The sequence below is a fragment of the Sturnus vulgaris genome, chromosome 2, assembly GCF_052056855.1.
Source record: "Sturnus vulgaris isolate bStuVul1 chromosome 2, bStuVul1.hap1, whole genome shotgun sequence".
NCBI lineage: Eukaryota > Metazoa > Chordata > Aves > Passeriformes > Sturnidae > Sturnus > Sturnus vulgaris.
In genome coordinates, this window is record NC_142244.1 from 95,263,132 (window position 1) to 95,290,460 (window position 27,329).

Sequence of the window (27,329 nt, forward strand, 5' to 3'; positions counted from 1 at the left end):
AGAGAAAAGATTCAGACATGGACAGTAGTTTTATTCCTTTCTGCCTTTCTCACAACTTGGTAGTGAGAACTAGTGTGAATGGTTTAGCTGATACTTGGAGATGATTGAACAAATGCAGTTATCCAAGTAGAAATTGTGGAGACAAGATTCAAGTCTGTTCTAGCATATTTCTCTTCTTGTGGAAATGAGTGCTTCAAAATCTTTCACAGATAGAGTTCAGCTGATGTGGATATGGAGCTGAATATGGAGCTCACCTCTGCTCCCAGATCCACTACTGGAAACTTGGCCTACATGTCACTGCAGTTAGCTGCATTGCTAGATGTGATTTCCATGTGCTATTCCACATGGAACCTAGTTCTGTTTCCATTGAACTCAGTAGAAAAAATCCACTTTCTTCAACATTACAGATATCTGTGCTAAATCCCAGTTGCAAAATATGCATAGAGGATGATGTATTCTGTCTTGCCAGCCAGGCAAGAATTACATATATACTTTCCAAAAATTAGGGTACAGCTGGCTTGAAAGGAGAACGTGGTCCCCCTGGCCAGCCTGGATTCCCTGGAGTGCGTGGTGAAAGAGGTTTTCCTGGCCCTCCTGGGATAGGTGCTGCAGGATTACCTGGTGAAAAAGGAGACAGAGGCTTTGCTGGAACCCCAGGTTTACCAGGACTTCCAGGTAATGCTCTAATGTGTTTGAAAACATACAAAAAAAATATAAAAATGGTGCCCTTTAAATGGTACAGCCTAGAAGATCATCAGAATTTAAGCCTGAAATAAAAAGACTTTCTAATTTAAATCAGTGTTCACTTTCAGCAGTATAAATGCAAATTTTTGAGGGCAGTTTTCTTGAAGAGTTTTCTAGGTGAAATGGGATGGTTTAGGTTCATCCTAGATTTTTATGAATCTTCTACCAAAAAAACTTTGTAACAAGTCACTTGTAATGGTATGGATGAACTGATAATGCTATAAAGGTAGAACTCTCTTGTTTTATTTCATCAGTTTCTATACTCTAATACAATTTTACATTTACAGGAGCAAAGGGTGAAGCAGGACGAACAATATCGCTCCCTGGACCTCCTGGGGCAGATGGCCTTCCTGGGCCACCTGGTTTCCCTGGACCCCAAGGTCTGTTGATCTTTGTCTGAATATCAGGATAGTTCTGTTCCCCAGAAGTTAGCCTGTGTTAACATTTATCTTGTTTTTATTTGCAAAGGTGACAAAGGGAATCCTGGGCTTCCAGGTAGACCTGGCCTACCAGGAGAAAAAGGTGCTGTTGGACAGCCAGGTATAGGGTTCCCTGGACCTCCAGGTCCCAAAGGTAAGATAAAGCTATCCATCTAACATAGCTGGTGTAACTGGAGTGTGGATGGAGGCCTCCACTGTCATCCCGCCCTAGCTGCATGGGATTTGGGAGGTGCAGATGAAGAAGCTCCCTTGCAAAAGTCAGCCAGCACCACAGTGAGCATTCTTTCCATAGAGTTCAGCTGCACACTTGCTGCACACTTGCTTTGTGTAGTGCAGTGGTACACCTACAGACAATGCCACAGCTACTGCCAGAATAGAAACTGATATAGTACAGCATCTTACATTGCAGCAGCTGAAGTTGCTGAGATGAGATGACCCTTCTGAGAGATGAAAAACAGTGTGTGTAGTTGGTCAAAATAATATGTTGACATAACTATAACAGTTGTGAGCCGGAGCTTACAGCTTTGCTGGTCCCAGACAGCTGAGAGTGGCTTGATTAGAATTTCAGCTTACCCAACATAGGTGTAGTCTTCCCTCCATGGCCATTGTCAGGGTATGCAAGAACCTTAGAGGGAGTCTAAATGTTTTGGATTTTTTTGAAGATGTATTTCACAGATGTATTTGTGCTGCTCATTTAGAATTAGATAACTGAACTTTCAGCAGCTAACTCAATCACCAAAATTATTTTGTGTCTTCATTATTATTTCTTATGATTCCACATACCAATGAACTGGGAGGGTCAGAAATTTATTAAGGAGAAAGGGCATATTTTTCTCTGTAACCACGTCTGGTTTCTCTGAGACTACATTGGGACCTGAACAGAAAAGGCCCATTGTATCTAGAAAAGAATTGCTGTATGCACTTTGATGCCAGATGAAAGAAATGACACATTAAACATATTTCTTCAAAGGACCCTTCCATGAACTCAGCTCTGCCCAATGACATCCTGGGGTCTTAGCCTAAAAGCTGGATTTCTGCCTGCTTCATCTGAACTTGTTGTGTGTGTGCTGATGTTGAGTGAGTGCTATCTTTAAGGGATTTGCAGAATGTTGTAGGTATTCCTTCATGGGCTAGTTCATGGGCTAGCTCTGGCATAGAAGCCTTCTGTATGAAACCCACAGCAGGACATGTAGAACATTTCACAAGACATACAGTGCACAAAAGGTGGACTTCGTGGTGCATCCCTCAGTCTGATGCCCCACACATTAAGTTGCCCTTTCTGAAGAAGACTTTGGGAACTCAGTTTTGTAGGATGTTTCTCACAGGGGAGATGGGAGATGAACCCACAAGGCTATTTATTTAAGAGGACACTCAGCATTTATTTCTTCTGAGTGAAGAAGCCAACTGCTGCACAAAAGTCAGCATTTAGATCTTTTGGGATATTTGCACACTGGCATGCCTAGAAGTTTGACTACTCAGATCTTTTTAAACACATCTCTGTGAATAGTTCAGTTTAGAGGCTTAAAGAAAGAGCAAAAGTCACAGACAGAGAGAGTAATGATGAGACTATTGTTTTGTTTTGCTTTTTTTAATAGGTTTCCAAGGTCAGCCTGGCTCACCTGGTCTGCCAGGAACTCCAGGAACTCCTGGTCTGGATGGTTTGCCAGGAGTTCCAGGTTTACAAGGCCAAAAGGTAGATATCAGCTGCTGATACTGTTATCTGTGACTCCCCATGTTGACAGGAACGTGTGCAAGGAAAAACAATTTAAAAGTTGTCCAAACTGCCTTTCATTTTATGTTTCCCACTGTGCACACAAGGGGACAGAGTAGATGGATAAATGCTTGACATTAACACTTCTAAAGGGCTTACTGCTCTCCCCCGAAGTCATGTATAGAGATCTATACATTAGCCCTATACGGCATGATTTAAATACATTTAATAAATTATTTATTGGTTTTGATGTGTTGATTCCTAATCTATTATGTTTCTTTGGCTAGGGTGAACCTGGTGTAGGTCTACCTGGGCCTAAGGGGTTGCCAGGCCTCCCTGGCCCAGCTGGCATCCCTGGAGAAAAGGGAAATCCAGGGCTGCCTGGTTTACGTGGCGAGCAAGGCTTTCCGGGCATACCTGGACAGCAGGGATTCAGAGGTAACATCACTGGAAAATGCAATTCTGTGTTTGTATTTATTTTTAAAGTTACTCTCCTGCAGATGCAGCAAAAAGTCTATTCATCACTGAAATATCCTACTCCTTGGGGAGTCTTGGGGCTATCTCAGGGAATTGCTGAGGATATCTTGGAGAATTGCCCCTTTACCTTCTTGCTTTTTCCTACCACCCACCAGTAGCAAATGCTAGCAGCAAAGAGCAGCCGTTCTTCCAAGCCCAGGCTTGGAGGTGTTGGTGGCTGAATGAGGTCTCCTTGGCCATGTGCTTCCAAAGCACCTTGTCTGGCATCTTCAGCAAGCAAGATGTCAAACAGCATCAGAGAATGCTTTGTCTATATTTCTCCTGTCTCCCTGCAGGTGACCCTGGTCTCCCAGGTCTCCAAGGCTTGCAGGGCCCTCCAGGTGCACCAGGGCTGGGCCCTCCAGGATTGCCAGGACCCGCTGGGCAGCCAGGACCCCAGGGACCACCAGGTGAGCAGAGAATACTCCCATGATGCTGCTTAAGGGCAGAATTTTGACATAAGTGGATAACACAGGTAAAAGTATTGCTTGAGGGCTTTTTGCAGTGTGAGGTTGATGGGGATAGATGGGGGACATGCCAGTCGGCCTCCTCCTGTGGTCCAAAATGCCAGGGGACGCCTCCTGAGAGGATTGCTGGTGTTTGGATTGGTCTCCTCGGGTCTCTGGTGGGTAATAGATATAGGTTCAATGCCTCTCTTAGGAAATGATGACTGGTTCTGCTGTCTACCTTTGAGTCTTCATCCTCCATGCCATGTAATTTGTGAGTCACAAGTGCACATGGTCAGATATGCTTATTAATGGTTTTCCTTGTTTTTTGTTAAGGACTAATCCCGTATTTTGTTTTTCCTAGGATTTCCTGGAATAAAAGGGGAAAGGGGCTTCCCTGGTGTCCCAGGTCTAGATATGCCAGGACCAAAAGGGGATAAAGGTAGCCCTGGCCAACCAGGAGTCCCAGGCTCTGTGGGGCTACCTGGCCTGCCAGGTCCCCAGGGGGCTGTTGGACTGAAAGGATCAGCAGGTAAACACCTTGCCCCTCAGTAACCAGCATGTTTGAGTACTATTTTAAGTTATGGTAGCACACCCTGTCACTCGGTTAGGAATTGATTGATCAAAAAACCCAAGCTTGGGAAAACACATGGACTGATATCAGTAAAGCAGCTCTGTGCACATGTAACTGAACTGCTGCTGAAGTCCTTGCATAGAGCAAATCCAGCAGGCTGAAGGAACTAGCCTTTCTCCTGTAATAGTGAAAGGGGATTATTCTGCACAGTTCTAGTGACAGTGCATGGTTTTAATAATGCCTTTGTTAATGACAGCATTGTTTGCTTAATAAGAAGTTTTAAGAATTTGTCAAAAACCCATTACAAACTGTTTTCCTCTGGTTTTCACAATACTGTTTTTACTGTTGTTTTCTCTATTTTGCTGTTTTAGTTTAATCATCTTCTTTGTCCTGTTTTTCCTTAAGTAGTGCAACTCTTAATATGATGGGCAGTAAATAATTCTATTTCTTGTACTTCTTTACACTGCTTGCTTTATCTTTTTTATTCACTCTTCTCCTTTGGCTTCAGGACCCAAAGGAGAAATGGGAGTTATGGGAACTCCTGGATTGCCAGGAACTCCTGGACCGGTTGGAGATCGAGGATTACCTGGTGAAAAAGGTAAGAAAGAGATTTTCTCAAAATAAAAATTTTAAACCCTAACTTTTCCCCAACATAAGTTGGGAAATAACCAAAGATAACGAGTATACTTGGCCTAAGGAGCAGTTGATGTCAAATAACTTTCCTCTAAGTTAGAAATAGCATAAAAGGTCATATCCTAGGAGCAGTCATGTATTCTGGCACCAAAACATGATTTTTGATTCATTCTTCAACAACATATGGGTTTGCTAGGTGTAGGGTTGCTGTAGGTATTACTCCAAGAAAAATACACTATTTGAAATTATTAAAAGCCAGCAGGAAAGTCTTACTTAAGAGCCTCAGATAATGCTCTGTGTTACTGCCAAACTCCCATCCTTATTGTTCGAGAGTCTAAAATTAATGGCTGTGAAGTGGGAAAAATATGCCAACTTTCTGACAGAGCTATTGTGAAGTATAAAAAAAGAATTCATAGGAGCTGTTCCAGAACATGGTATTTGGTGCTCAAAATCTGAATAAATAGCTAATTTAATTTGTTATTGTCTACTAAATATTTTTGCAAAGTTGTTTATGCCCCTATAACATTCAGTGCTGTGTCTTTACAGGTAGCCAAGGTTTCAAAGGTGTAATTGGACCACAGGGTGATCCTGGTGTTAAGGGAGATAAAGGTGAAGCTGGTCTCCCAGGAAAACCTGGAACAATAGACAACATGGACATGGTTAGCCTCAAAGGCCAGAAGGGAGATCAAGGAGAGAAAGGTAACTTTATTCTCTAACTGTGAATAAATGGAATTAACACTCATATACTACCAAGCAACAGTGTTTTGAATTCAGTTCAAAGCAAATATAGATATTTTTTTTGTGTTTTTCAGTTGTATAGAAAAAAAGAATAATCACAGAGAGAAAGTGTTTTGGTTGAATAGAAGAGGTTCAATTTGCCCTTTTATAATTGTTTTTACCTCTTTAATCAGATGAGTCTCTGAAAAGAAAAGAAATTTTAAAAGTAAAAGCTAGAGCTTTCCAGAAGGGAAAAGCTGTCTTTCGTGTGAAGCATGTAGTTGGGGCCATGAAGATCAACTGATAGTTTAAGAAAAAAAGTGAGCAGCCTTTTTTGACATGTGTTTCTTTGTGACCTGAATAAAATTCAGGAAAAAAATGCATTTAATGCCACTGATACCAACAGATCAATTTATATCAGTTTAGAAACATCTAGAAGTATACAGGAGAAGGGCAATCAGTTTTCTGTTTAGAAACTTTATAGCTATAGATTTGTTAGCTTTTTTTAGATAATACATGCTCTGAGAATGGTTTGATTGACTTGAGTCACTCCACAGTTTGGCTGCATCCTTGTTAGAGTGCACATTGCTGAAACAAGCAAAGTACTTCAACTCAGGTCTGACTAGAATGAAATTTCCCTTTCTTGAAACAGCAGCTGACTGAGTTTGTAATTAGCTATACTTCTTAGTCCCTTAGTTCTGGACTACTGCCTGAGTAATAATTTTTCATTTTGTGTGCATGTTTTTGACTTCTTATCACACACATGGTTCATGATACTTTTAGATTTTCACTGTGATGATTTTCAAGCTTCACTCCAACTCTTCAAAATCCTTCTGTAGTCTAATCTTGTCCTCTTTTTGAGCCTTTCCTATTGAGTGTCTTCTGTACATTTCATCAGTGTATTCCAGGGCAGACTCTTTTCCAGTTTGACAGTGAATCACTAATAACTATACTATGTTGTATTTGAACTGTGGAAACAGGAGAATATGCCAGTCTTAGCTACCTCTTATCTCCATGTCCTGGCTAATTGTCAGAAGGAGATCTGGGCTCACGTGTTCTGGTTGGGTCTCAGAGAAACCTGGGCATGTGGGTAAGTAGTGCCTTGCAGCTTGGGCAGCCAGGGACTGCAGGGGAGGGCATGAGCGACTGTGGAGTACATCTGCCCTTCAGCCGACATGCAGCTTCTGAGAGTACTTTGAGCCTATAGTTCATCTAGATTATATTTTTTCATTTGTTTCTGATTTTAGTATAGACAGTGGTATGTAAAGTCTTAAAACCACATAGATTGTTTTCACTATTTCCTTACCTATTACTGGCATGTAGGCTGATTAATTTTATTTTGTTTCTAGAAATCTTAATTAGGCACACTTGTTACATGCAAATAAAGAAACCTTTGCTGAGAAATTCAAATGGTTAATTTCTTTGGTTTCTAATTTACTAATCTTTCCAGCACTAACAATGCATGCTTGCAAGCTTCTATGCTCTACCTTTTCCTGACCACACACAGTCTACATACAGATTGGCCGGGATCACACAGCCTGGAAGAGTAGGTTCCAAACAGATCCTACCCTGCAAATTTCTGCTCTTATCCTCTTCAACCAAAAGATACTTAGTACCAGCAGAGAAAAATAATTTGGGTATACTCCATAATTTTGCTGATCTTTTGGCTGCCTTCATTCCCCTAGACATGAATATCACAGTAAAGTTTTCAGAAGCTTCCAAAATACAAACTGTGTAGAGAAGACACAGAAATTTTATGGCATATTTTCAGTGATGCTTAATGAAAAAAAAAGGGTTTTGACATCTTGAAATGTTTTTAGTAAAAGCTGCTTACTTAAAAACATTCAGTGACTTATCTTCAATAACCTGTTATACTGCAGCTCCATGTAACACTAACAGAATGGTTTATGACCAAAAGCATGGACATAAAGTTGGAGAAGGCGCACACTACATAGTAAGAGAACAAGCCTTCTGAAGGTGCTTTAACACTAAATAGAACAGGGAAAACAGCAAATTTCTAGCTGTTAACTAGTTTTTCAAATGTGCCTCTTTGGAGAGCTAAACAGTCAAATCAATAATTTCTATTAAAACGTGTCAGTCACTTTTCAAATAACTCATTAATCTAACCCAAACACACATTCCTTTCAATTTCATTTGTAGATATTACTTGCTCTGTAATTTGCATAGACACCCATAAAATCGCAGTCATTTTCAGCCTTTCCTCAGTACTGGTTTAATGATTAGAAAGTTGTGTTTTACTCAGCCATTTCCTTGTTCAGCAGAGAGAAGCAGCAGTGATGAAAAATCATCTAGAAGGGTTATTATATGTAATGACAGTAAATTGTAATAAAACTGTTCTCACTGAGTTTCTCCTTTTTGGTGTCCAGGGGACCATGGAGAAGCAGGAGAAAAAGGGCTACGTGGGGATTATGGAGAACCAGGAATTCCAGGGCGAGATGGTGAACCTGGCACTCCGGGACAACCAGGTATGTCTGAAGCTAACAACAAACAGACTGTCAGGTATTTTAAACCTTGGTAACGAATGGGATTCTTAATTTCTCTGTTGTCCATAGGACCAAAAGGTGATCAAGGCCCCCCAGGGTACCCAGGGGATCCAGGAGTTCCAGGACAAAAAGGATCAGTTGGTGAAATGGGTTTACCAGGTACTGATTGCTAGGAATTTTTTCTTTTTTTTTTCCTCAAGTTAATATAGAACATTATGAGAAACCTGTATGGAATATTTGTTGGTGTAGATCTACTAAATAATTGCACTATTTGCAGTGACTGAATGTTAGGCTTTTGAGACATTGCTTTTCAATCCTATTATGATATACAAATAATAGGATGGTTTTCTGAGTTTATATGTGCAAATCCTTTAGCTGGATGTTTAGGTTTTCTATATTTGTTTCAGGCAGGCAGTTTTTTGAGTGGTGCCTGTTTGTCTGTCTCTGTGTCTGATAGTCTCTGAACTGCATTAAGCTTTCTGTGTATTTTCCCCTTCTCAAAGTTTTGGTGAGTTGCTGTGTCTGACCCTGAGTGTCAGTTATGAACTGTAGGGGTCTGGGAATAATGTTGTTGTGGAAGGGGTTGGTAAAGACTAAAAAGGAGAAGAACCTCTAACCCAACACGGAAACTTTGTCTCCATTGGGACGGCCTTGTGTCTAGCACATTTAGGAAATCAATGTGAAAATCTGAAATGGTAAATAAGGACAGAAAAAATATGCTGCAGAAGAGACATTTTGTCACTGTAGTACTATTAGAAATTATTAAAATAAAAAAAGTTTTATTCAGTTCCTATTTTTAGCAAGATCTTTGTTTACTCTGAATCCAAGATTATGACCATTTTCTATGAATAGAGTTAACTATCCCATAAAAGCTCCCATTTAGACAGTGAATCTCAAAGGAAAGTTTACTTGCTTTTATAGCTCTGAATAGCTAAAGCAACACTGAAACATCACTGTCAACACTGCTAGTGTAACTGGTTCTGATGCACCCATTTTTCCTTTCCCTTTACTAGGAACACCTGGAGAAAAGGGTCTTCCTGGAGTACCAGGTTCACCAGGCACACCAGGGTTCCCTGGGCAAAAAGGTGAAAAAGGAGACAAAGGAGCACCAGGTTTTCCTGGAATTGGCTTTCCAGGGGCTCCTGGTGAGAAGGTACTTACACCCCTAAGGATTTGGTTCTCTCTACCAAGCATTTGAAAATATGCTGTTGGCCTCTAAACTCTTTTGTTATATTTACTGTTATGCTAATTTAACTGCCTTATGAAAAACTTGAAAGATGTGGTTAGATGCATTCTGTTTGATGGAACCAATATCTCCAGTGTTCTTTTTTATTATCTCTGCTCAAAATAGGCTCATTCACTCTGCTAGAAATATAGGGAAGGAGAAGAATTTTTCAAAATACTAAGTCAATAATGCGAAAAGGGCATTTTACTAACAAGGCAAATAATCACACTAAAATAATGTTACCATACTTTTACAAAGATACTATACAATGCTCAGATACTACTGAAAAGTGAATTGCATTAATACTCTCTGTAAAGTTTAATTTAATCTCTAATAGTAGCTAATAGGATTCTCATTTGTTTCATATTCCTTTTCCTAGCTTTACAATGACAGTTATCATGAATTTTTAAGTAAAAATGGTAAAAATAATACCTGCTTAGCTGGTAGCAAACTTACTGAGGATTCAAAAAAAGACTTTTTTAAGATGATGAAGTGTAATAAGTAAGTTAAGAGGCAAATTTTGAAAAGACTTTGTATAACCATCCTAAAAATGCATGGAAAACTGCTCATTTTCATATGTAGGTATTAAGCAATTGCTAGATTAGTTAAAAACTCTGATAGTGGAATTTAATGCCAAATTTAATCCTAAATTACATTGTGTAGGAGTGGAAAAACAATGGAATTCCTTATAAGTCAGATGGATAAGAGTGGTGACATCTACCACTGCATACAGAAAAAACCTGTTTCTGAATTAATGTCTGGATTTTATGTGTGTTGCTTCTTCTAGGGAGAACCAGGAAGAACGGGTAGTCCAGGTTTATCTGGAGATAAGGGTGAAAAGGGTAGTGCAGGAATTCCTGGAATGCCGGGTGCCCCAGGTCCCAAAGGATCCCCTGGCATGGCAGGATTTCCAGGCAAGTGTTTATGCTTTTATAAAACAGAAACTGCAGTGAAAAATTGAAGTAAAAATTATATCAAATATCCCACATGGAAACACATTCTTCTTCCTTTCTTTAGGAAGCCCTGGCCGCCATGGAGAAAAGGGTGAAAAAGGACTTCCTGGCTTAAGTGGGATTCCAGGTTTAAAAGGAGAACCAGGTAAAAAAGAAATATAAACCACCAGAAGACACTTAAAATATTGTTTATCTCCAGGCAGTGGCTAAAACAAAATCTTTTGCATTCTACATTAATTTTGGTTCAGATATTTCAGAGTGCATTTGTTCATTTCATAAGCAAAAAAGACATTGCTGTTTCCTAGGTAAATCTGAGTCAGTGTAGTGGAGGGCTCATATTTTTTTTGCATTATTAGAGGAATTTTACCACCTTCCACAAGACTGGTTGTTGTTACAGCCATTACTTCTCTTTTTTCTGAGTTAATTTAAAAACAATTTAGTTGATCTTTACGCCCAAACCTGAATTGCCACATTAGCATAATTTCACAGCTGTTAGAAAGGAAATAGAGTATGGAGGAGAGTAAGTCCATTGCTGTTGTGAAGATTTTTGATCTCGGTGTCTTCTGTTCTCAGTTTTTTGGCTGCAGAACACATCATCTTACAGGACAATAGACTATGCTGTTTACAAGTCTTTGCTGGAGTTCCTGCATTCTAAAATCACTACAATTAATGATAATTAGCTGTGTTAAAATGTTTAATACTTGAGCCCTGTCTCGGACTGATTTAATTCAGAAGTAAACTCGGTGAAGTTACACACTGAAGTCATCGTGCAATATTTGCTTGGTCTTTGTGAGAGCAAAAGGAAAAGTAAAGTTTTTCTTGAGAGAAAAAAAAGTCATAGTTAAAATGAAAATGTCAATGATTTTTCAGGTGAACCTGGTGTTCCGGGTCCTGCTGGTGCCATTGGTCAGAAGGGTGAACCAGGTTATGATGGGATTCCAGGTGCAGCTGGTGCAAAGGGTGAACAAGGTACTGTGACTGTCATCTTCAGTTCCCATGGTACGAAAATGCACAGACACAGAGTGCACAGGAGTAGCTGGTAGAAGTGTGTACTGGCTTTGAGTCCTTTGGATGAAACCTTAGAAAATAAAGTCAGTATTGGTGTCTTATGATCATCCAGCATTACAATGTGATAGTTTAGATCAGCAACTGTGTTTAATCAATGTAATCTTGAAAGAATTTCTTTCACAAAAGCTGGTAATACTTTAAAGAATTGTGTTTTGGAATTAATTTCAGCCTGCAGCTTAGCTGTGAAATAGTGCAGCAGCCTTGCCTTTTCTTCGGGTAGGGTTTTCAGTCATACAGGACCCATTGTGCTAAATACAATACCAGTACATAACAAAAACAGCCTCTGCCCTGAAGAACTTTTGCATAAGCCATTTATTTGAAATTGAAATTTGCATAATAGAGTTTTATTTAGTACAGGTTAAATGTAAGTACTTTCCCAGCTCCTCATTTTTTGATCTCTTGTACTACAGGTCTTCCAGGTAGAGGGCTTCCAGGATTTCCTGGTGCAAAGGGAGATAAAGGTAAAATGCTTATTTAAACAATTCTAAACCTCCTTCCCAACGTACTATAACATGATTCTGTAATGCAGACATACTTTCTACTTCATTCTTTTACATCCAATGCCTTCTCGGAGCAGGCAGAAGCTCTGAAAGGTTCAAATACTGATTTCTGTTACAGTGGCAACATCTTGGAGTTAAATATACCCTAAAATAGGTAATTATTCATAGTGTGGAATTTACTGCAAGCTGTGGTGTGATGAGGTAATATAAATAACTCCTGTATTTGTGTGCTGTGATTTTGACTCCAAGTATTTCTGTTTTCCTACTAATTTTGCAAGAATAAAAATGTAGTGAGGTTCTCTGCACCAGATAGGTATAGGTAGTGGTTTTGTGGCCAGGATACTGTAGTAATTTTTTTTGCCTGAATCTGTTTTGCAGCCCAGATAGATTAATTGCTAAAAGAATTATTTACTATAGCTCAGTAGAGCATGTCTAAGCTATGCACGGAGCATGGTGCAGAAATGCAAAAGATAGCAGAGTCCTGATCACATCTCACTGAAAATTTTTATTGCCTGGGCTCAGGACTTAATTGCCTGGGTACAGCCACATGACTATGAAAATTCAAGTCCCCTTATGTTCTTTGAAAAGTGTGTCATTACACTGTGCTGTGAGAATGGTTTGATTGGCTTGAGTCAGTACTTGTTCAAGGTGTCTGTAATGCACCATGCTCTATTTTATGAAATAAGTGTATCTTAGACATTAGGCTGCAATAGATACAGTAGAGAAGAAATGTCAAACTGCTGTTGATAAAGGAAATTGTGTATAATGGGGGAATTTTCAATTTTAACCATCTGGAAGACACAAACAATTCAACTAGTCCATCCATGAAATTAACATGACATGGCAGATTTTGAATAACTTACATAGCTTTAAATATCAATGCCCTACCTCAATCATTCATTCTATTAATACACAAAACTTGTCTGGACAATCCAAAGTGATAAACCAGATTTTCAGAATATATTTTATTTATCATCTTAGACTAATTAATGTCATTAACTACTGTGAAAACCCTAATGTTAGAGAACTTCATAAATAAAACAATTTTTCTAATCATAGCTCAGAAGGCATGTAGAGCACTAGATTATGGGAACACTTCTGTCACCTCCCCATCTCTCATTTTGTCAGCTTAGCTCATTGAAAAGTATCTGGGTTTAGAGTAAATATATATTCTACTTACATTATTTGTGTTCTAAACGTATTGTAGTTCCAAAGAAACAAATCCAGGATTTAAACACCTTTTTCAGCTCAGACAGAGAGCCAGGGATAATGTTCTCGTTTTGTTTCTCTTATTATTGTACTTATACCAGCTACTCTATATTCTTTTGCTCTATCTAAAATTAGATTGAATTGCAATTGTTAACTATTTGTACAAACCTGAAAGTAAGTACAATGGGTTTAAATCTAGATCTTAGTAAAAAAGTATTCCAGTTTTCTCCAGGAGCAAGTCCTTTTGTGCTTAGTCAAGCACAGTCACTTGACTATGACAATAATAATTGCCGTGGAGTAAGGCTTTGGGGCTTTATAATCTTTCTGTAAGGTGTGGTAGAGGGATGTTGAATATTAATCTATTTTAAAAGTGGCTAAAAATAGCCCAGTGATGAGTTTAGATAAGAAAAGGTATGTCAGTCAGACTAATTTCCTCATATTTTATATAAGAATAATACAGTTTTCCTGAAGTTTTGCATTTTTATAGAAATGCATAAAGTTAAGTGTTTTCAAAAAGAATAAGGGTTACTATGAATGGAAAATAAGGCAGAAGGTTTCAGTGATTGTGAACTTCTCTCTAATCACGTTCTGCGGTTGTTCCAAATCTTAGGTGCAAAAGGCGAAGTGGGTTTTCCAGGATCCCCAGGAATTCCAGGGATCCCAGGTCTGAAAGGGGAGCCAGGATATGCAGGTCCACCAGGGCCTAAGGGAAGCCAAGGTCTTCCTGGGCTACCAGGAAGTGCAATTGAAGGCCCTAAAGGAGACAGAGGACCCCAAGGCCAGCCTGGTCTTCCAGGTAATTCTTTAGTATTATTGTTGTTCATCAAGGCTCTCCTAATTAATTAATTAATTATATGATTAATATTGCATATCTTTGTTTATCCTCTTCTCCCAGGTCAGAGAAGAGCCTTGTTCTCAGGGAGTTCTGTCATCATGTCCTAAAACAGGCTGATTTTGTGTCCTCTAGCAATTGGCTTTGTCCAGAAATCTTTCTAATGTTGAGAAGGTTGCCTCCCATTTCCATGTTTCCTTATGGACTTTATTTACTCTTTTGAGGCATCTAGGGCTGTATATTCCTATATCCTGAAGGGTTAATATATTTTAAAATGCCCCATCTTGGCCCTTCCATGGCAGTGCCTGTGCTGGAGGCTAAGGAGGGAGGTGGAGAAGAGCTACAAAGTATCTTTAGCATGTTTATACCTCAGGATGGACTATGTGCTTGTTCTGCACATGTGGAAAACTCCCTCTATTTTCAATCATAATTGAAATGATCACAGGCTGAGAGATGATTAGATGAGGAGTCTCCCTGCAGCAGATTCTCCTACTTATCTTCTTGAAATGTTACAACAATTGTTTTGGTTCTGTCTGTAGACCCTGATTGTCCTCCATCGGATACTGCTGTAAACCAATTTTGCTACTAAATATTCTTTTCTTCTGTTTTTTAGGTTTACCAGGTCCAACAGGGCCACCAGGACCTCCAGGTCTGAAAGGGGCCAAAGGAGAGCAAGGGAGCAATGGCTGGCCAGGGGCTCCTGGGGGTCCGGGAATGAAAGGTGATCCGGGTTTCCAAGGACTGCCAGTAAGTTATTTTCAGTACACTCCAGATTCGCTGAAAGCTGGTTCTTGTAATTAATGGATATATTAATCATACAGTTTCATGTTCAAAATACTGATATTTTATGCTCAAAGTGCCTTTGGACTCACTGCGGATGATGTAAAGTCAGTTTGAAAGCATTTCAGTGCTCTCCTTGGAAAGGCTGCCCCAGTGAGCTAATGAACTTATTAGAAATTTATAGATAGTGAGTGGTAACATACAGCACCTAAAATATAATTTACAATGTTTTAACAGTACGGGATGGCTGAAGCACATCCATAAATTCGGTAAATGCATTAGTAGTTAATTTTAAAGGTTGCATATTTCACGATAAATTGCCTTCTGAAAATACCTGAACTGTTTGCTTTTGTTATGAAAGCTCTCAAATAAAGTGCAGTTTCAGTACTGTCACTGATGAAATACTGCTGCTGATTTAGAACTACAAACAGGCAATACTATTAATACATTTTTGTCATCTATTATTTATTTTCCCTGGCCTAAAATAGTGTCTTTTCAGTATACTAGTGAGAATGAAGTGGAATAGGACAGTCACCCAGAATAGTTGGTCTTCTATATTCTTTCTCTCTGAGTGTATGATCCCTTTTTCCACACTGAAAAATATGCTCTATTTTTTCCAACTTTTCATTCCTTCTTTTCTACTACAGTGGGAATGGTGATCGTTTAGCCCAGAGTAGGAGGCTCAGAGGGGACCTTACCACTCTCTACAGCTCCCTGAAAGGAAGTTGTAGACAGATGGGGGTCAGTCTCTTCTCCCAAGTAGCAACTGACAGGACAAGAAGAAACAGCCTCAAGTTAGGCCAAGGGAGTTTTAGATTGGATATTAGGAAAAATTTCTTCACTGAAAGGGTGGTCAGACATTGGAACGAGCTGCCCAGGGAAGTGGTGGAGTCACCATCCCTGGAAGTGTTTAAAAAATCTGTGAATATGACACTTGAGGTGTATGGTTTAGTGGTGAACATGGTGGTGCTGGGTTAATGGTTAGATTTGATGATCTTAGAGGTATTTTCCAATCTTACTATTCTATCAAAAAAGGACAATAATAACAATAAAAATATGTATGGAAAAAAGGATGAGAAAATTCCTAGTGTACAAAAGGAAAAATACTCAAGAATAAGATCCTGATATGAAATGCAGGACTTTGAAGGTCCACTTTATTCTTGATAATGCAAATATCTGCTGCATCTTTTTCTGCATCCAGGAGTCACTTGACAGAGACATTAAAGATTTTATTCCATGTTCAGACATTTTATATGTCATACCATACTGTACCATACCACACCAGCTTTGAAGGCAGTAAATTCCAACATAATACTCCAGTATATTTTCCATAGTTTAATGATTTGCACTACTTCTGCAGAGAGCTAATTTGCTATACCTTAGGAAAATTTTCAGTGGTTGATATACCAGTCTGAGACTGTTTGCTGGGAAAGAATGGGAAGTGCCTAAGGATTTTGATTCCATGCCTTCAATCAGAAATGATGTTTTGCTATCCTTGAGCCATAATTCATAGTCGTGAGTTGTTAACTTCGTGTGAAATGCTGCAGTGAGAGTGATACTAAATATTAAGCTTCTTCTTGTGATACATACTAAGATGAGTTTCTAATGTCTTCATCCTCCCCAGTGTGACAGGCTCCTGCCCTGATTATGGCTCAATGGCTCATACTGGTCTCCAGGTATATGGTTACCTATATCAGAAGGGATTTTTGTTGCAAGATGAGTGCCACAACCTGTCCAAAAATTGTATCCAAAAAAAAGTAAATGCAGAGATCAGACTGAAATACAAATGTCATGGGTTTTTTCCTATTCATTTTAGTGTTGAAATGAGAGAAGAAACATTTTCCTGGAATAGTTTGGTTCTGTTTGGAACAGATCCAAAAAAGAAGTTGTTTACCAAGCTGTATCTGATGAGAAAAAAAAGTTTAAGAAATGCATACTGTTGTGGAAAACATATTTTGATGGAAAGCTTCCAATAAACTCCTCTTATAAATATTTTTTATAACTAAAAATACACATATTTTAAACCCCACTCTTTTAATGTGATTGACTCCTAAGTGCCTTCTGAATGAAAGTTAGCCCTCCTGTTTTGGGCTTCAGAAGTTCCACGTTATGATACAAAGAGACAGCCATTTCTTTAAACAATCCTCCATACTGTGACTGTGACTGAAGCAAAACAGGGAATCTTACTTCATTCATGCCTCTCTTAGCACTCTTGAGAGTAGCATTTCTTTTGTTTAACTTTGGAGTCTTTGGAAGTTTAACTATGGGCATCCATTGTTTAACTACTCATCTCTTCTGCCTTTATAATCAGTGGGAAGAATTAGATATTTGTCGTTCTTCTCACCTTAATATAAACATCTAACTTGCACTGAATCAAAAATCACTCCTGTGTCCCCATGCTAGTGCTCTGCAAATATGATGACTCCTACTGTTGGTATTATTTTTCACTGGGCATCCAATTCACATCTTCAGCTTCTGGTTGGTAGGTTACTTAGCAAAGGGATTTTACTTTTTTCCTCCACCTGTGTTCCACTTTTTATTAAATAGTGAACTATTACTGTCATACCAATTCAACCAGGGAGAAACTCTAAACTATACTTACAAGCTTTTTGCAGATGATCTGCAACAGACAAAAGAAGAAAAGGAAATTGGCAGCCGTTTGAATTATTATTTACAGTGTCTTTTGAAACAGGGTCCTGGTTTTCCTTGAAGTGAGGTTACAGTGAACTTGTTACCATTAATTTCAAGGCTACAGTTTAGAATGGTGAAGGCAGAAGGAGGAGTTCCCATTGTGTTTGAAGTGTTTTAAGTCCTTGAATGTTTTAGCCCTGTTGAAAAGTAAAAGTCTTCAGAGGATTATAAATTATTGAGTATATTTAATTTCATCCCATGTGTAAATGTAGAAGTTTCAAGTCTGCTGTGGTCTAGAATTACCCCATTTAATTATCTAACTAGCAACCTCCTGCTGGGACTGCACTGAAATTAGTATCTGCTGAGATTTGTGCTTACTGATGTTTTTCATAATAGTATGGTCTATGGTTGAGAACCTTTTCACTGCTGTAGTGCTAGTAGGATGTCATTCTGATCTGGTGTCTTTGTGAGGTAAAAAATAATTTAGAGAGCAAAGTGTCATTCATGTTCCTTTAGGAGAAGCTTCTCATCTAATCAAGGGAGAGAATGACCATTTCTTAAACTTAATGGCTTCCTCATATTGCATTTTTTTCATAGGTTTCCAGTAATACACAGTCTATTTGTGAATCATATCATAGTACTGTAGGATAACCATATTTCATATTTTCTTTCATGCAGGGTACTCCTGGTTTGCCAGGAGATGTCGGTCCAAAAGGTGATCTCGGACCTCCAGGAGTTCCAGGTGTTCCAGGTGAGTAGAAAACTAGACATACTCCTGAAAAATATGCAAAAATGTCTCTTTCATATCCTTCCTCTCTCAAAAGAGATGCCCAAAGAATGTTGACTCTATGCTGATAATGAACAGGACAGTGAAAACTGCATCAAAAAACGTACAAAAGCCTTGATATTTTTCTTAAGTTTTTTGTCCCTTGCCTATTCTTGCATTGCAAATATTAAATGTGCACTTATTTTAAAAGATGGATGTAAAATCAATTGTTAGATACTACCAGTCAAGAATTGTCAAGATTTTCTTGGGAATTGAAGAGGCAAATGTTATAGCTATATGTGAGGAAAGAGGCTCTGTATGTCTCCCTTGTTGATTACATTTCTGATACTGTCACCATCATATACAGGAAAACACCAGGTGTATAAAAAAGAGTTAGTAATAGAAAAAATATAATGCTTTTAATCTAGAGAATGATATTATTAAAGTAAGAGAACATCGAAGAGAAGTAAAAGAAAAAATAAGAGAAATTTATATTCGGTCATCATTTCTTTCGTGACTTTGTGGTGTTTGTATTGTGTTCCTACCAACAGTTAAAAAGTACTTCTGCAAATAAAGTCACATCTTTTTCAGGATGATGGGGTCATATATGATTATTCCACATATATCTTTCCAAATAAAACAATTACTGAATTTTCATACAAATATTTCCTTTGACTCCAGGTCCAAAAGGAACTCCTGGGTTCCCAGGCCTTAAGGGTGAGCGAGGTGACCAAGGTCTTCCTGGATCTAAAGGTATAACAAAGACTTGTGGTTTTTTTTCCCCAGATGTTTTTGGTGAAATGATCACCCTTTTGTTCTGTGTAAAAATGCAGAATATGAAACCAGATATCATGTATCAGCATCTGAATGGTCAGATTAGAATTATAGAATGGTTTGAATTTGAAGGAATCTTAAAAATCTTCTAGTTTCAACCTGCCTGCTATGGGTTGGGACATCTTTCACTAGACCAGGTTGCCCATCCAACCTCTCTTTGAATGCTTGCAGGGATAGAGCTTCCTTAGCTTCTCTGGCAAACCTCTGTTCCAGTGCCTCACCACCTTCACAGTAAAAAATTGTCCTCCTTACGTTCAATCTAAATTTATACTCCTTCTGTAAACACTTCTTTCTTTCACACTGTTGCCCCTTGTCCTGTCACTCCAGACCCTGGTAAAAAATCTCTCTCAAGTCTTTCTCATAAGCCCCTTTTTATATATTGAAAGGCCACAGTAAGCTCTTCCCTGGGCCTTCTCCAGGCTGAACAAGCCCAGCTCTCTCAGCCTGTCTTCATAGAACTTCTCTTCCACCCCCTTGATCATTTTCCTGGCTCTGCTCTGGACCTGCTCTAACAGGTACATGTCCTTCCTGTACAGGGGGCCCCAGAGCTGCATATATTGACTACACCACTCAGCTTGGGGCTATTTGCAAACTTACTGAGACAACTCCATGCAACCTAAGGTCTGGGCAGCTGTTTCAGTCCATGAGAAGTCTGTTTGGCTGGAGATATCAGCACAGATAGGCTTCCATTTGGGAAGCTTTGCAGTTTAATTCATGTGTAAGTCTAGGATGTGTTGATATCTCGTGGCTGTCTGTGAGAGGTGCAGTCTCTGACTGCATAAATGGCAATACAAGGTTACATTTTTTTGCTTTTTAAAAAAAATTGTGCAATACTAGATAGATGCTGATTTTCTTGGTTGACTTCCACAGGTTTACAAGGCCCACCAGGTCCACCAGGTCCTTTTCAGCTTATTAAAGGGGATCCTGGCTTACCTGGACCTGTAGGACCCGGTGGTCTCAAGGGATTCCCAGGACCTCCAGGTCCCAAAGGACAACAAGGTGAGAGTTTCTAATTTGCCAGTAGAAATACATTTTAAGTAATGTAAAAATAGACCAAAGGTAGGGTAGATACTACAAGATTTTTGGTATAATATTATCCAAGTTTTGTATGCCACTTAAATTTTCAATGATGAGGAAGAGAGTCTTTTTTGAAGCTCATCCAAAACAGATGCCTTCCTGGTGATTTTTTATAGGCTCTCACTCTGCAGTCATCACATCAGTATCTGAGATCAGCAGTAAGAAGAATGACTTGCAACACTCTGCTCATCCTTTCCTCAAAATGTATTTCTTAGGGTGTCTTCTGTCATTAGTCTTGAATCCAAACTTAATTACTGTGTGTCTCCAGGAGAAGACAAGCATAAGGAAAGACACTTGATCCTGGAATGAAAAGTGCTTCCTGAGGAAGCTTGTTCCATGGTCCTAAATTTCTTCTTTTAGTCCAGATATTGCAATTTTTATAAAGAGTAGGTGAACTGCAAAAATGAAACACATTAGAAAGTAACAAAACAGAGTAAAGGGTAGGACAAATGAAATGCTGGCACAAGGACATGTCCTTCAGAATGATGGGACATAGAGAATGGGAGCTCAGGAGTGTTAAGATTCTAAGGGAGATTTTTTTTCCTGAATGATTTATGTTAAGTTGATGGAGAATTACAGTGTAGGATAATGAATATCTTCTTCCTAGTTAATATAGTAGGTATGAAAGTTTTTACTTGAAGGTGGGGATACAGCTCTTCAACTGCTGTCCTTTAGAAATAGCTATGAAAAGTCTCAGTGACTGAACACAGCATGAGTTTGCTTGTATGGGATCCATTGCTCCATCACTAGTAGTCAATTCAGTACATAAACACAATTTTGGATGATCAGGAAAAGGAAAGCTGTGTCTAAAGCTTCTGATAAGTCACAGAACTGTTGCTGTAGTGCTGATGGAATTAACTTCCTTTTCCTGAAGTCAGATTTGCTGAGTTTATGTAGGATTTGTAGCATCCTTAAAAATCGATAAAGGGAAGACATAAAATATATCTGAAAACTCGTTTGGGAAGAGGCTAAGAGGATACCAATTTTCCCAGTATTCATGATTCTACTTTTTTATGGTCTATTTTTGATTGAGTCATATGATAAGCAGAGAGAGAAGAGATTCCTTTTCATGTTCCAGGCAAATGCTAGTTATTTTAGAAGCATGCTCTCTCCTTTCTTCTGCATTATTCTCTACTGTAGAATCAGTTTGCCTGCAGAAACCTTCATGTGCTCCAGGTATGGAACTGTATCCAGTGAATCTGCATGAGTTTAGTTTATACTAAGGCATACCTGTGCTGTATTGTATTAAAAGCCAAAAAGTCAGAACTAACATGAAGTAAGTATCTTGTAATAATTATTCCTTGTTTTTCAACAGGGGTAACAGGGCCTTCAGGTGTACCTGGACCACCTGGTAGTCCAGGGTTTGATGGTCAGCCTGGGCAGAAAGGAGAAATTGGTCCTTATGGTCCCCCAGGTAAGTCAGTGCATTATTCAAAGACTTGATTGCTTCATGGAAAAATAACATATGGTATTAGGTGTGAATGTATCTAATTTCACTTCTTTAGTTATGTAGGGAGAGTAGTGCTGTCTGCAGAAATAAAAGGAGCCTCTCTGTATTGCAGGGCCCAGAGGATTCCCAGGTCCACCTGGCCCTGATGGCTTGCCTGGGGCCATGGGCCCACCAGGAGCACCGTCTGTGGCTCATGGCTTCCTTGTTACCAGACACAGTCAAACCATTGAGGAACCATCATGTCCTTTTGGAACAAGGCTGATTTACCATGGCTACTCCTTGCTTTATGTACAAGGCAATGAAAGAGCACATGGCCAAGATCTGGGTGAGTAGAAACCAAATCTGAATTTATTACTAACCAATTGTTTCTCTCGTTTGTAGAACTGTATTGAGTAAATCTGTGTAATTGCTCTGGCTCAGACCTAGGCAGCCCAGAACCAGGAAGATGTTGCTATACCAGAGTGAATACAACACCTAGTTACTGAGATGGCTCGTGGGGTCTGGACAGTCTGGTGGAACTGGGTTTTCTCAGCCTTAACAGATATTTATGGAGGGGCCTTTATTGCAGTCTACAGGGAGGGTAGAGAGTATGGAGTCCCTTCTCAGAGGGCCTCAGTGACAGGAGAAGCAAAGGACCACAAGTGTGAGATAAATTTCAGTGAAGCATAAGCAAAAGCTTTTTTTATCATGCTGATGTCAGCCATTGGAACAGAACTCCAGTGAGGTGGTTGAATTTCTTGTCTTTGGAGATCCTCAAAACTCAATCTGGACCCAAGAAGCCAGATCTAACTGGCAGGACAGTAGATAGATGACCTCTCAAGGTCTATTCCAACCTAATGTATTCTGTAATTCTATAGGCAAGACTGGACTACTCCTTTCCTTGTCCCATTCCTTCCTCATGAAGCTAAGAGAATTCACTTCCTCTGGGAAAACTGGGCCCTCCAGAGCAAGTGTTCTCTGCCTTTTTAGCTGCTCCTGGAAATAATTGTTAGGTAGTTGGCAGTGGTTTAACAAAACTGTGTTAAGAAATAACCTTTCACTTAACATTTCAGGCACAGCAGGAAGCTGTCTTCGTAAATTTAGTACCATGCCTTTCTTATTCTGCAATATCAACAACGTCTGTAATTTTGCATCAAGGAATGACTACTCCTACTGGCTGTCTACTCCTGAACCCATGCCAATGAATATGGCTCCTATCACTGGTGATAATATCAGACCATTCATCAGCAGGTATGGTTTCAGTTCTGCTGTATTTATAAAGTGAAAAAGCCTGTGGAAAGAGCACAGGGTACTTTATTTCTCCGGACAAGGCTTTTAATCTGTGTACTTTTACTTCCTGCCTTTAAATTTAAAGTTTGAATTCTTTTGATGAAATGTTTCAAAGATGTTTCAAAGTGTTCATGCTGTTAGTTTAGACTTTGATCAAAAATAAATCGATTTTGGGGGAAACCCAAACAAATAGAATAGCCTATTTTGAGTATAATTGAAATGAAAAGATCTACTTTGAAATGTTGTCTTGCAAAAGCTGTGATGTACTTTGAAGGAAAAAATATTTTGCATTTTTTCACAATTCTTGTCTGAAACACTTCTGGTTTTTGACTCGCCATAGCTAGAAGCTTTTTAGGGCTCAGTTTCCCTTTGTTTGAAAATGGTAGCATTTTTATCATACAGTAGACTGACAGACTTCTTCCATTGTTTTAGATATTCTGCTTGAATACAACCATTATTGTCTGAATTAAAGGAAACAATTGCAAAATCAGTCATCTATTTTTAAACAATTCCAGATTCGCAGCTAGCATAAAGCTAGTTTATATCAGAGACATAACTGTTCTGCCTCAATGCAACATGTTGAACTTTTGGTCCATTTGAAATTTTAAGACCACTAGAAAACCTCTTCTGGCAAAACATGTCCAGTGCTGAAGTGCAGAGGTGTGGCAAACTGCCCCACCATTAGATATGAATCTGACAAGGGAATCTTTGACTTACAGCTTAAGTGATAATCATTAGATATAGGCATTACTGTCCTTTCTGTCATTGCTTCTAATCTGCATCAGCTCTTGCTGATCCCTCTTCCAGCCACATTTAATGAACGGGAGTGGAGATTGCTGGTAATGATTTCTCAGGTACATTCAAGAGAAAGGACAATCCAAATCATCAGTAGGTTGTATTCTGGACATATTTTATGTTCAAAAAGCTATTTGGCTCTACTGCAAAACATTTGATGTTTATTTTGCATAGCGGAATCCACCTTGTATCTGCATTCTGCAGTACAAAATACTCTGTATTCTTACTTTTGGTTTAGTACCAAAGAAGTTGGTATATTTTGAAAATGAATGGGCAGTTTGAGGACTATAGCTTTTGTTGGTCTTAAATCTTTGGTTGTTCATTGCATGTGAATGGAAGGGGCTTGACTTTCAGAAAAATTCAAATTGCCAACCTCTGAAATTCATATTCCTTTTATGCAATCCCATATCATGCACCCAAAATAGCCTTTAACAGTCACAGTTGAAACTCTTGCTGAAGGAAGTACTAACCAACACTTTGCCTTATCTTATGCCTACGGATTAGCTTTTGCACCATAAAAATGCGTAAGTGTCTACATGTATGTACATATATGTATGTGTGCATGTATGCTTCTGTGGTTTTCTCCTTTTAGTCATAGCAACAAGTGAAATAGTTGTAATATTTACTTTTAGAAAACTAACAAGGAATCTGGAAGACTCTTTTTTTCAATTAATTTTATTAGTTGATGCTTTTTAACCAACAGTTTTTCCTGTACAAATGTTGAAAAATGTGTAGAAGTGTCACTTGCTGCCTTGAATCACAGGACTTCTTTTCCTGTAAGGCCTTCTACTGAAATACCAGAAATCTCTTGAAGCAAAGCAGAGCTCCAAGAATAGAGGCAGCTTTACATTCCTTCTTTTAACTTGCTCTTTCATTGATGTGTTTCTTAAAATAACTCTCCTGCTTCTGCACTAAAGATGAAGGGAGTAGGTAGGAAAGCAGTCTCCACAAGGCAGAAACAGAAGGCTTTCATTCTGAATACCTTTGCTTCTCTGCATTTTCCAGAATCCAACTTAAACCATTTTGCACTTGATTCTTTTCCCTGCTCTGATAACAGGAATCAGACTGTTTAGTTTTGAATAATTTTCATAATTGCTAACTGTAGCAGCCAGTTGAAGAGTTGTACAAGAAAAAATGGATTATATCTACCAAATTCCTTATTACCAGCCCCTATATTAAAATTCCAGCCCAGCTCATGGTTTTTTTATGATTCTCCTCTGAAGGCATGATTGGTCATTGGATTATTCAGTAACCTAGTAATTCTGAGACATGAGGAATTTATCTAAAGTAAAAAAACTGGTGCTGCATGCCTTTCTGGAGAATTGCTTTGAAGTTTGTTGTGCAAGTTACTTTACTAGAAATCTCTTACTGGAGATACAGACCACAAATGTAAATAAAAAACTCTTTCAAGGAAAATGCATGGGAAAGAGTCTGCATTAGATTAGATTAGCAGTGATTGCCTTTGTAAGACATTTTCCAGAGAGATGGCTTTTCTCTGGAAGTCAGAGCTAAGTTTAGGATGATGAATTGCTGTTACTTGTTTCTGATGACAGTAGACCACTATTAAGTGATACTTAAAACTTACTGAGTTACAGTGTTTGGCTATTTGCCTCCCATGTTCATGACATTGAGCACTTTTATAAACTTCAGTACAAACAGGACTAGAAAAAGAAAAATACATATAAATATTCAGATAAGAAGTCTCCTTTTCTCATAGGAAAGCTAAGAAGATTTAATAGTTGAACTGTCTCTAAGTAAGGGAGAAATTAGAAGTTTACAAAATAAATTACAAATTAACAAAAAAGAAAAAAGAACCAAATGGCTGTTTTTCTAAAAGAAACATGATGATTTTCCTTTGGTTTTGAATGTGACATTTTCTACTTCATGATTCCATAAAGAAAGTAGCTTCTGAATGAAGAAGTAATCCTTAATCCTTAAGTGCACACAGCTCATTCATGTTTGGTCCTTCTAGATGCTCTGTGTGTGAAGCTCCTGCTATGGTAATAGCTGTTCACAGTCAAACAATCCAAATACCACCGTGTCCTGAAGGCTGGAGTTCACTTTGGATTGGTTACTCCTTTGTCATGGTAAGTACACTGGGAACATACTCTGAGCTGAGGAAAGCATTTGTTTTAGGGATTTGATCTATGGGAAGTTGATATTTGTCTCTGTCACTTCAGGTTTTAGGAGGACATTAGACCTCTACCCTTTGGAGTTACTTCAAAAATAATCTGATCATTTTCCCAGGCAACGCCTGGGCATGGTCTGAGACACAGCATGGATCCGGGGCTGTTAGCACTTGGCAATGGGAGAGATGTGGGGTGGGAATGGAGTTAAGCTACTTAGATAAAAGCCATACCAGACCTTATGCCTTCTGGGCCAAGAGCTGGCCCTGGCATGTTGCTTATGTAGAGATAGCTTGGGTCCTGCTGTCTCTCCTGAAGGGCTTCTGTGCATACAGCTGCCCCTGAAGTTGATATTGCTGATGTGTCATGCTATTGTTGAGTGAGAGAACCCAATGCAAACTCTGGAGCCTTCAGCTCCACCTTCTTGTTCCTCCTTGAGCTGAGCAACAAAAGAGCAGATGGACAGAACAGAGGACAAGGAGAGAAGTGTGAAGAAATATTTGTGCGAGAGAGTTCATCAAAGTTGTAGCAGAAGAGCTAAAGAGTCCCTCTCTGACCGATGCTTTTACATTTCCTAGCACACCAGTGCTGGTGCCGAGGGCTCTGGCCAGGCCCTGGCGTCCCCTGGTTCCTGCCTAGAGGAGTTCCGCAGCGCTCCCTTCATCGAATGCCATGGCCGGGGCACCTGCAATTATTATGCAAATGCTTACAGCTTCTGGCTTGCCACTATAGAAAGGAATGAGATGTTCAAGTAAGTTCATGATTTATTTATCACTCTTTGAGACTCACTTGAGCCTTATCACTGCATAAAAGAAACATTTTTTGAATGTAATACAGGGCCAAGTACTGGCTGTCCACCAGCCCAGTTAATTTATGTAGTTAATTTTTTTTGTAACAGAAGGTAAAAAAAATAGTAGCTTCTGGGGGAATTAATGAGTGTATCATCAGTTAGTGTTTGCAATGGGTCATTTGTACCATGTATTTTGCTTTTTAGAATAATCTACCTATGTTCACAATTCCACTATGTTTTTGATTGTATTCACCAAGTGGTAACTGGGATAAGCTGACGTACTGATTGAAATTAGATTAGAATATAACATCTTCTGTAATGGATGTTACCATATAATAGAGCCACTTGCAATTTGTACAGGTGTTAAACTAAGAGAGTTGAACAATTATTTACCTTTCCCTAATGTTAGAGGAAGTATGTTTGAGTAAAATGCAGCATGTGGTAATAGGCTTTGTTCTGGTCTCCTGCACATAAGTATTTTTCAACACAGGCTAATTTGCTCCATATGAATGTTATTAATATGTTAGCATATAGATCAGTTCCCATGTCTGCATAGCTTAACTGGTCAGCAGGCATTCCTCAGGAGTGCAGGTAATCACCCTCTTCCACCACAGTCCTGACTGCTGCTCTTGTCACCCTTCATCTCTTCTTGTCTTCTAGATCTGTGAATGCTGCCTTGCCTGCCTCAGAATGAAGCAGGTTGTTTAGTCAGTTTTTACTATTTGTTTATCAGATAGTT

At 39.0% G+C, this 27,329-nt stretch overlaps 1 protein-coding gene across 2 annotated transcripts in view; it reads left to right on the top strand.

Moving 5' to 3' along the window:
* Positions 1–27,329, top strand: part of COL4A1 (collagen type IV alpha 1 chain) — a 120,501-nt gene that overhangs the window by 89,401 nt on the left and 3,771 nt on the right. Inside the window, exons 26-52 of one of the 2 annotated variants that reach the window (XR_015801737.1) lie at positions 507–675; positions 1,032–1,124; positions 1,213–1,317; positions 2,780–2,877; positions 3,183–3,333; positions 3,708–3,821; positions 4,222–4,389; positions 4,940–5,029; positions 5,611–5,763; positions 8,169–8,267; positions 8,355–8,444; positions 9,299–9,438; positions 10,298–10,428; positions 10,532–10,608; positions 11,334–11,432; positions 11,942–11,992; positions 13,851–14,036; positions 14,686–14,819; positions 18,162–18,234; positions 18,931–19,002; positions 19,954–20,082; positions 21,476–21,574; positions 21,723–21,935; positions 22,663–22,840; positions 24,179–24,198; positions 25,647–25,761; positions 26,379–26,518. Coding sequence is in view for 1 of the 2 variants with exons in the window: in XM_088160172.1 (XP_088016298.1) it covers positions 507–675; positions 1,032–1,124; positions 1,213–1,317; positions 2,780–2,877; positions 3,183–3,333; positions 3,708–3,821; positions 4,222–4,389; positions 4,940–5,029; positions 5,611–5,763; positions 8,169–8,267; positions 8,355–8,444; positions 9,299–9,438; positions 10,298–10,428; positions 10,532–10,608; positions 11,334–11,432; positions 11,942–11,992; positions 13,851–14,036; positions 14,686–14,819; positions 18,162–18,234; positions 18,931–19,002; positions 19,954–20,082; positions 21,476–21,574; positions 21,723–21,935; positions 22,663–22,840; positions 25,647–25,761; positions 26,379–26,551 (3,200 nt within the window). In the remaining variant the exon portion in view is untranslated. Of the gene's footprint in view, positions 1–506; positions 676–1,031; positions 1,125–1,212; positions 1,318–2,779; positions 2,878–3,182; positions 3,334–3,707; positions 3,822–4,221; positions 4,390–4,939; positions 5,030–5,610; positions 5,764–8,168; positions 8,268–8,354; positions 8,445–9,298; positions 9,439–10,297; positions 10,429–10,531; positions 10,609–11,333; positions 11,433–11,941; positions 11,993–13,850; positions 14,037–14,685; positions 14,820–18,161; positions 18,235–18,930; positions 19,003–19,953; positions 20,083–21,475; positions 21,575–21,722; positions 21,936–22,662; positions 22,841–24,178; positions 24,199–25,646; positions 25,762–26,378; positions 26,552–27,329 lie in introns of those variants that run through there. The other variant, XM_088160172.1, reaches the window with a different exon arrangement.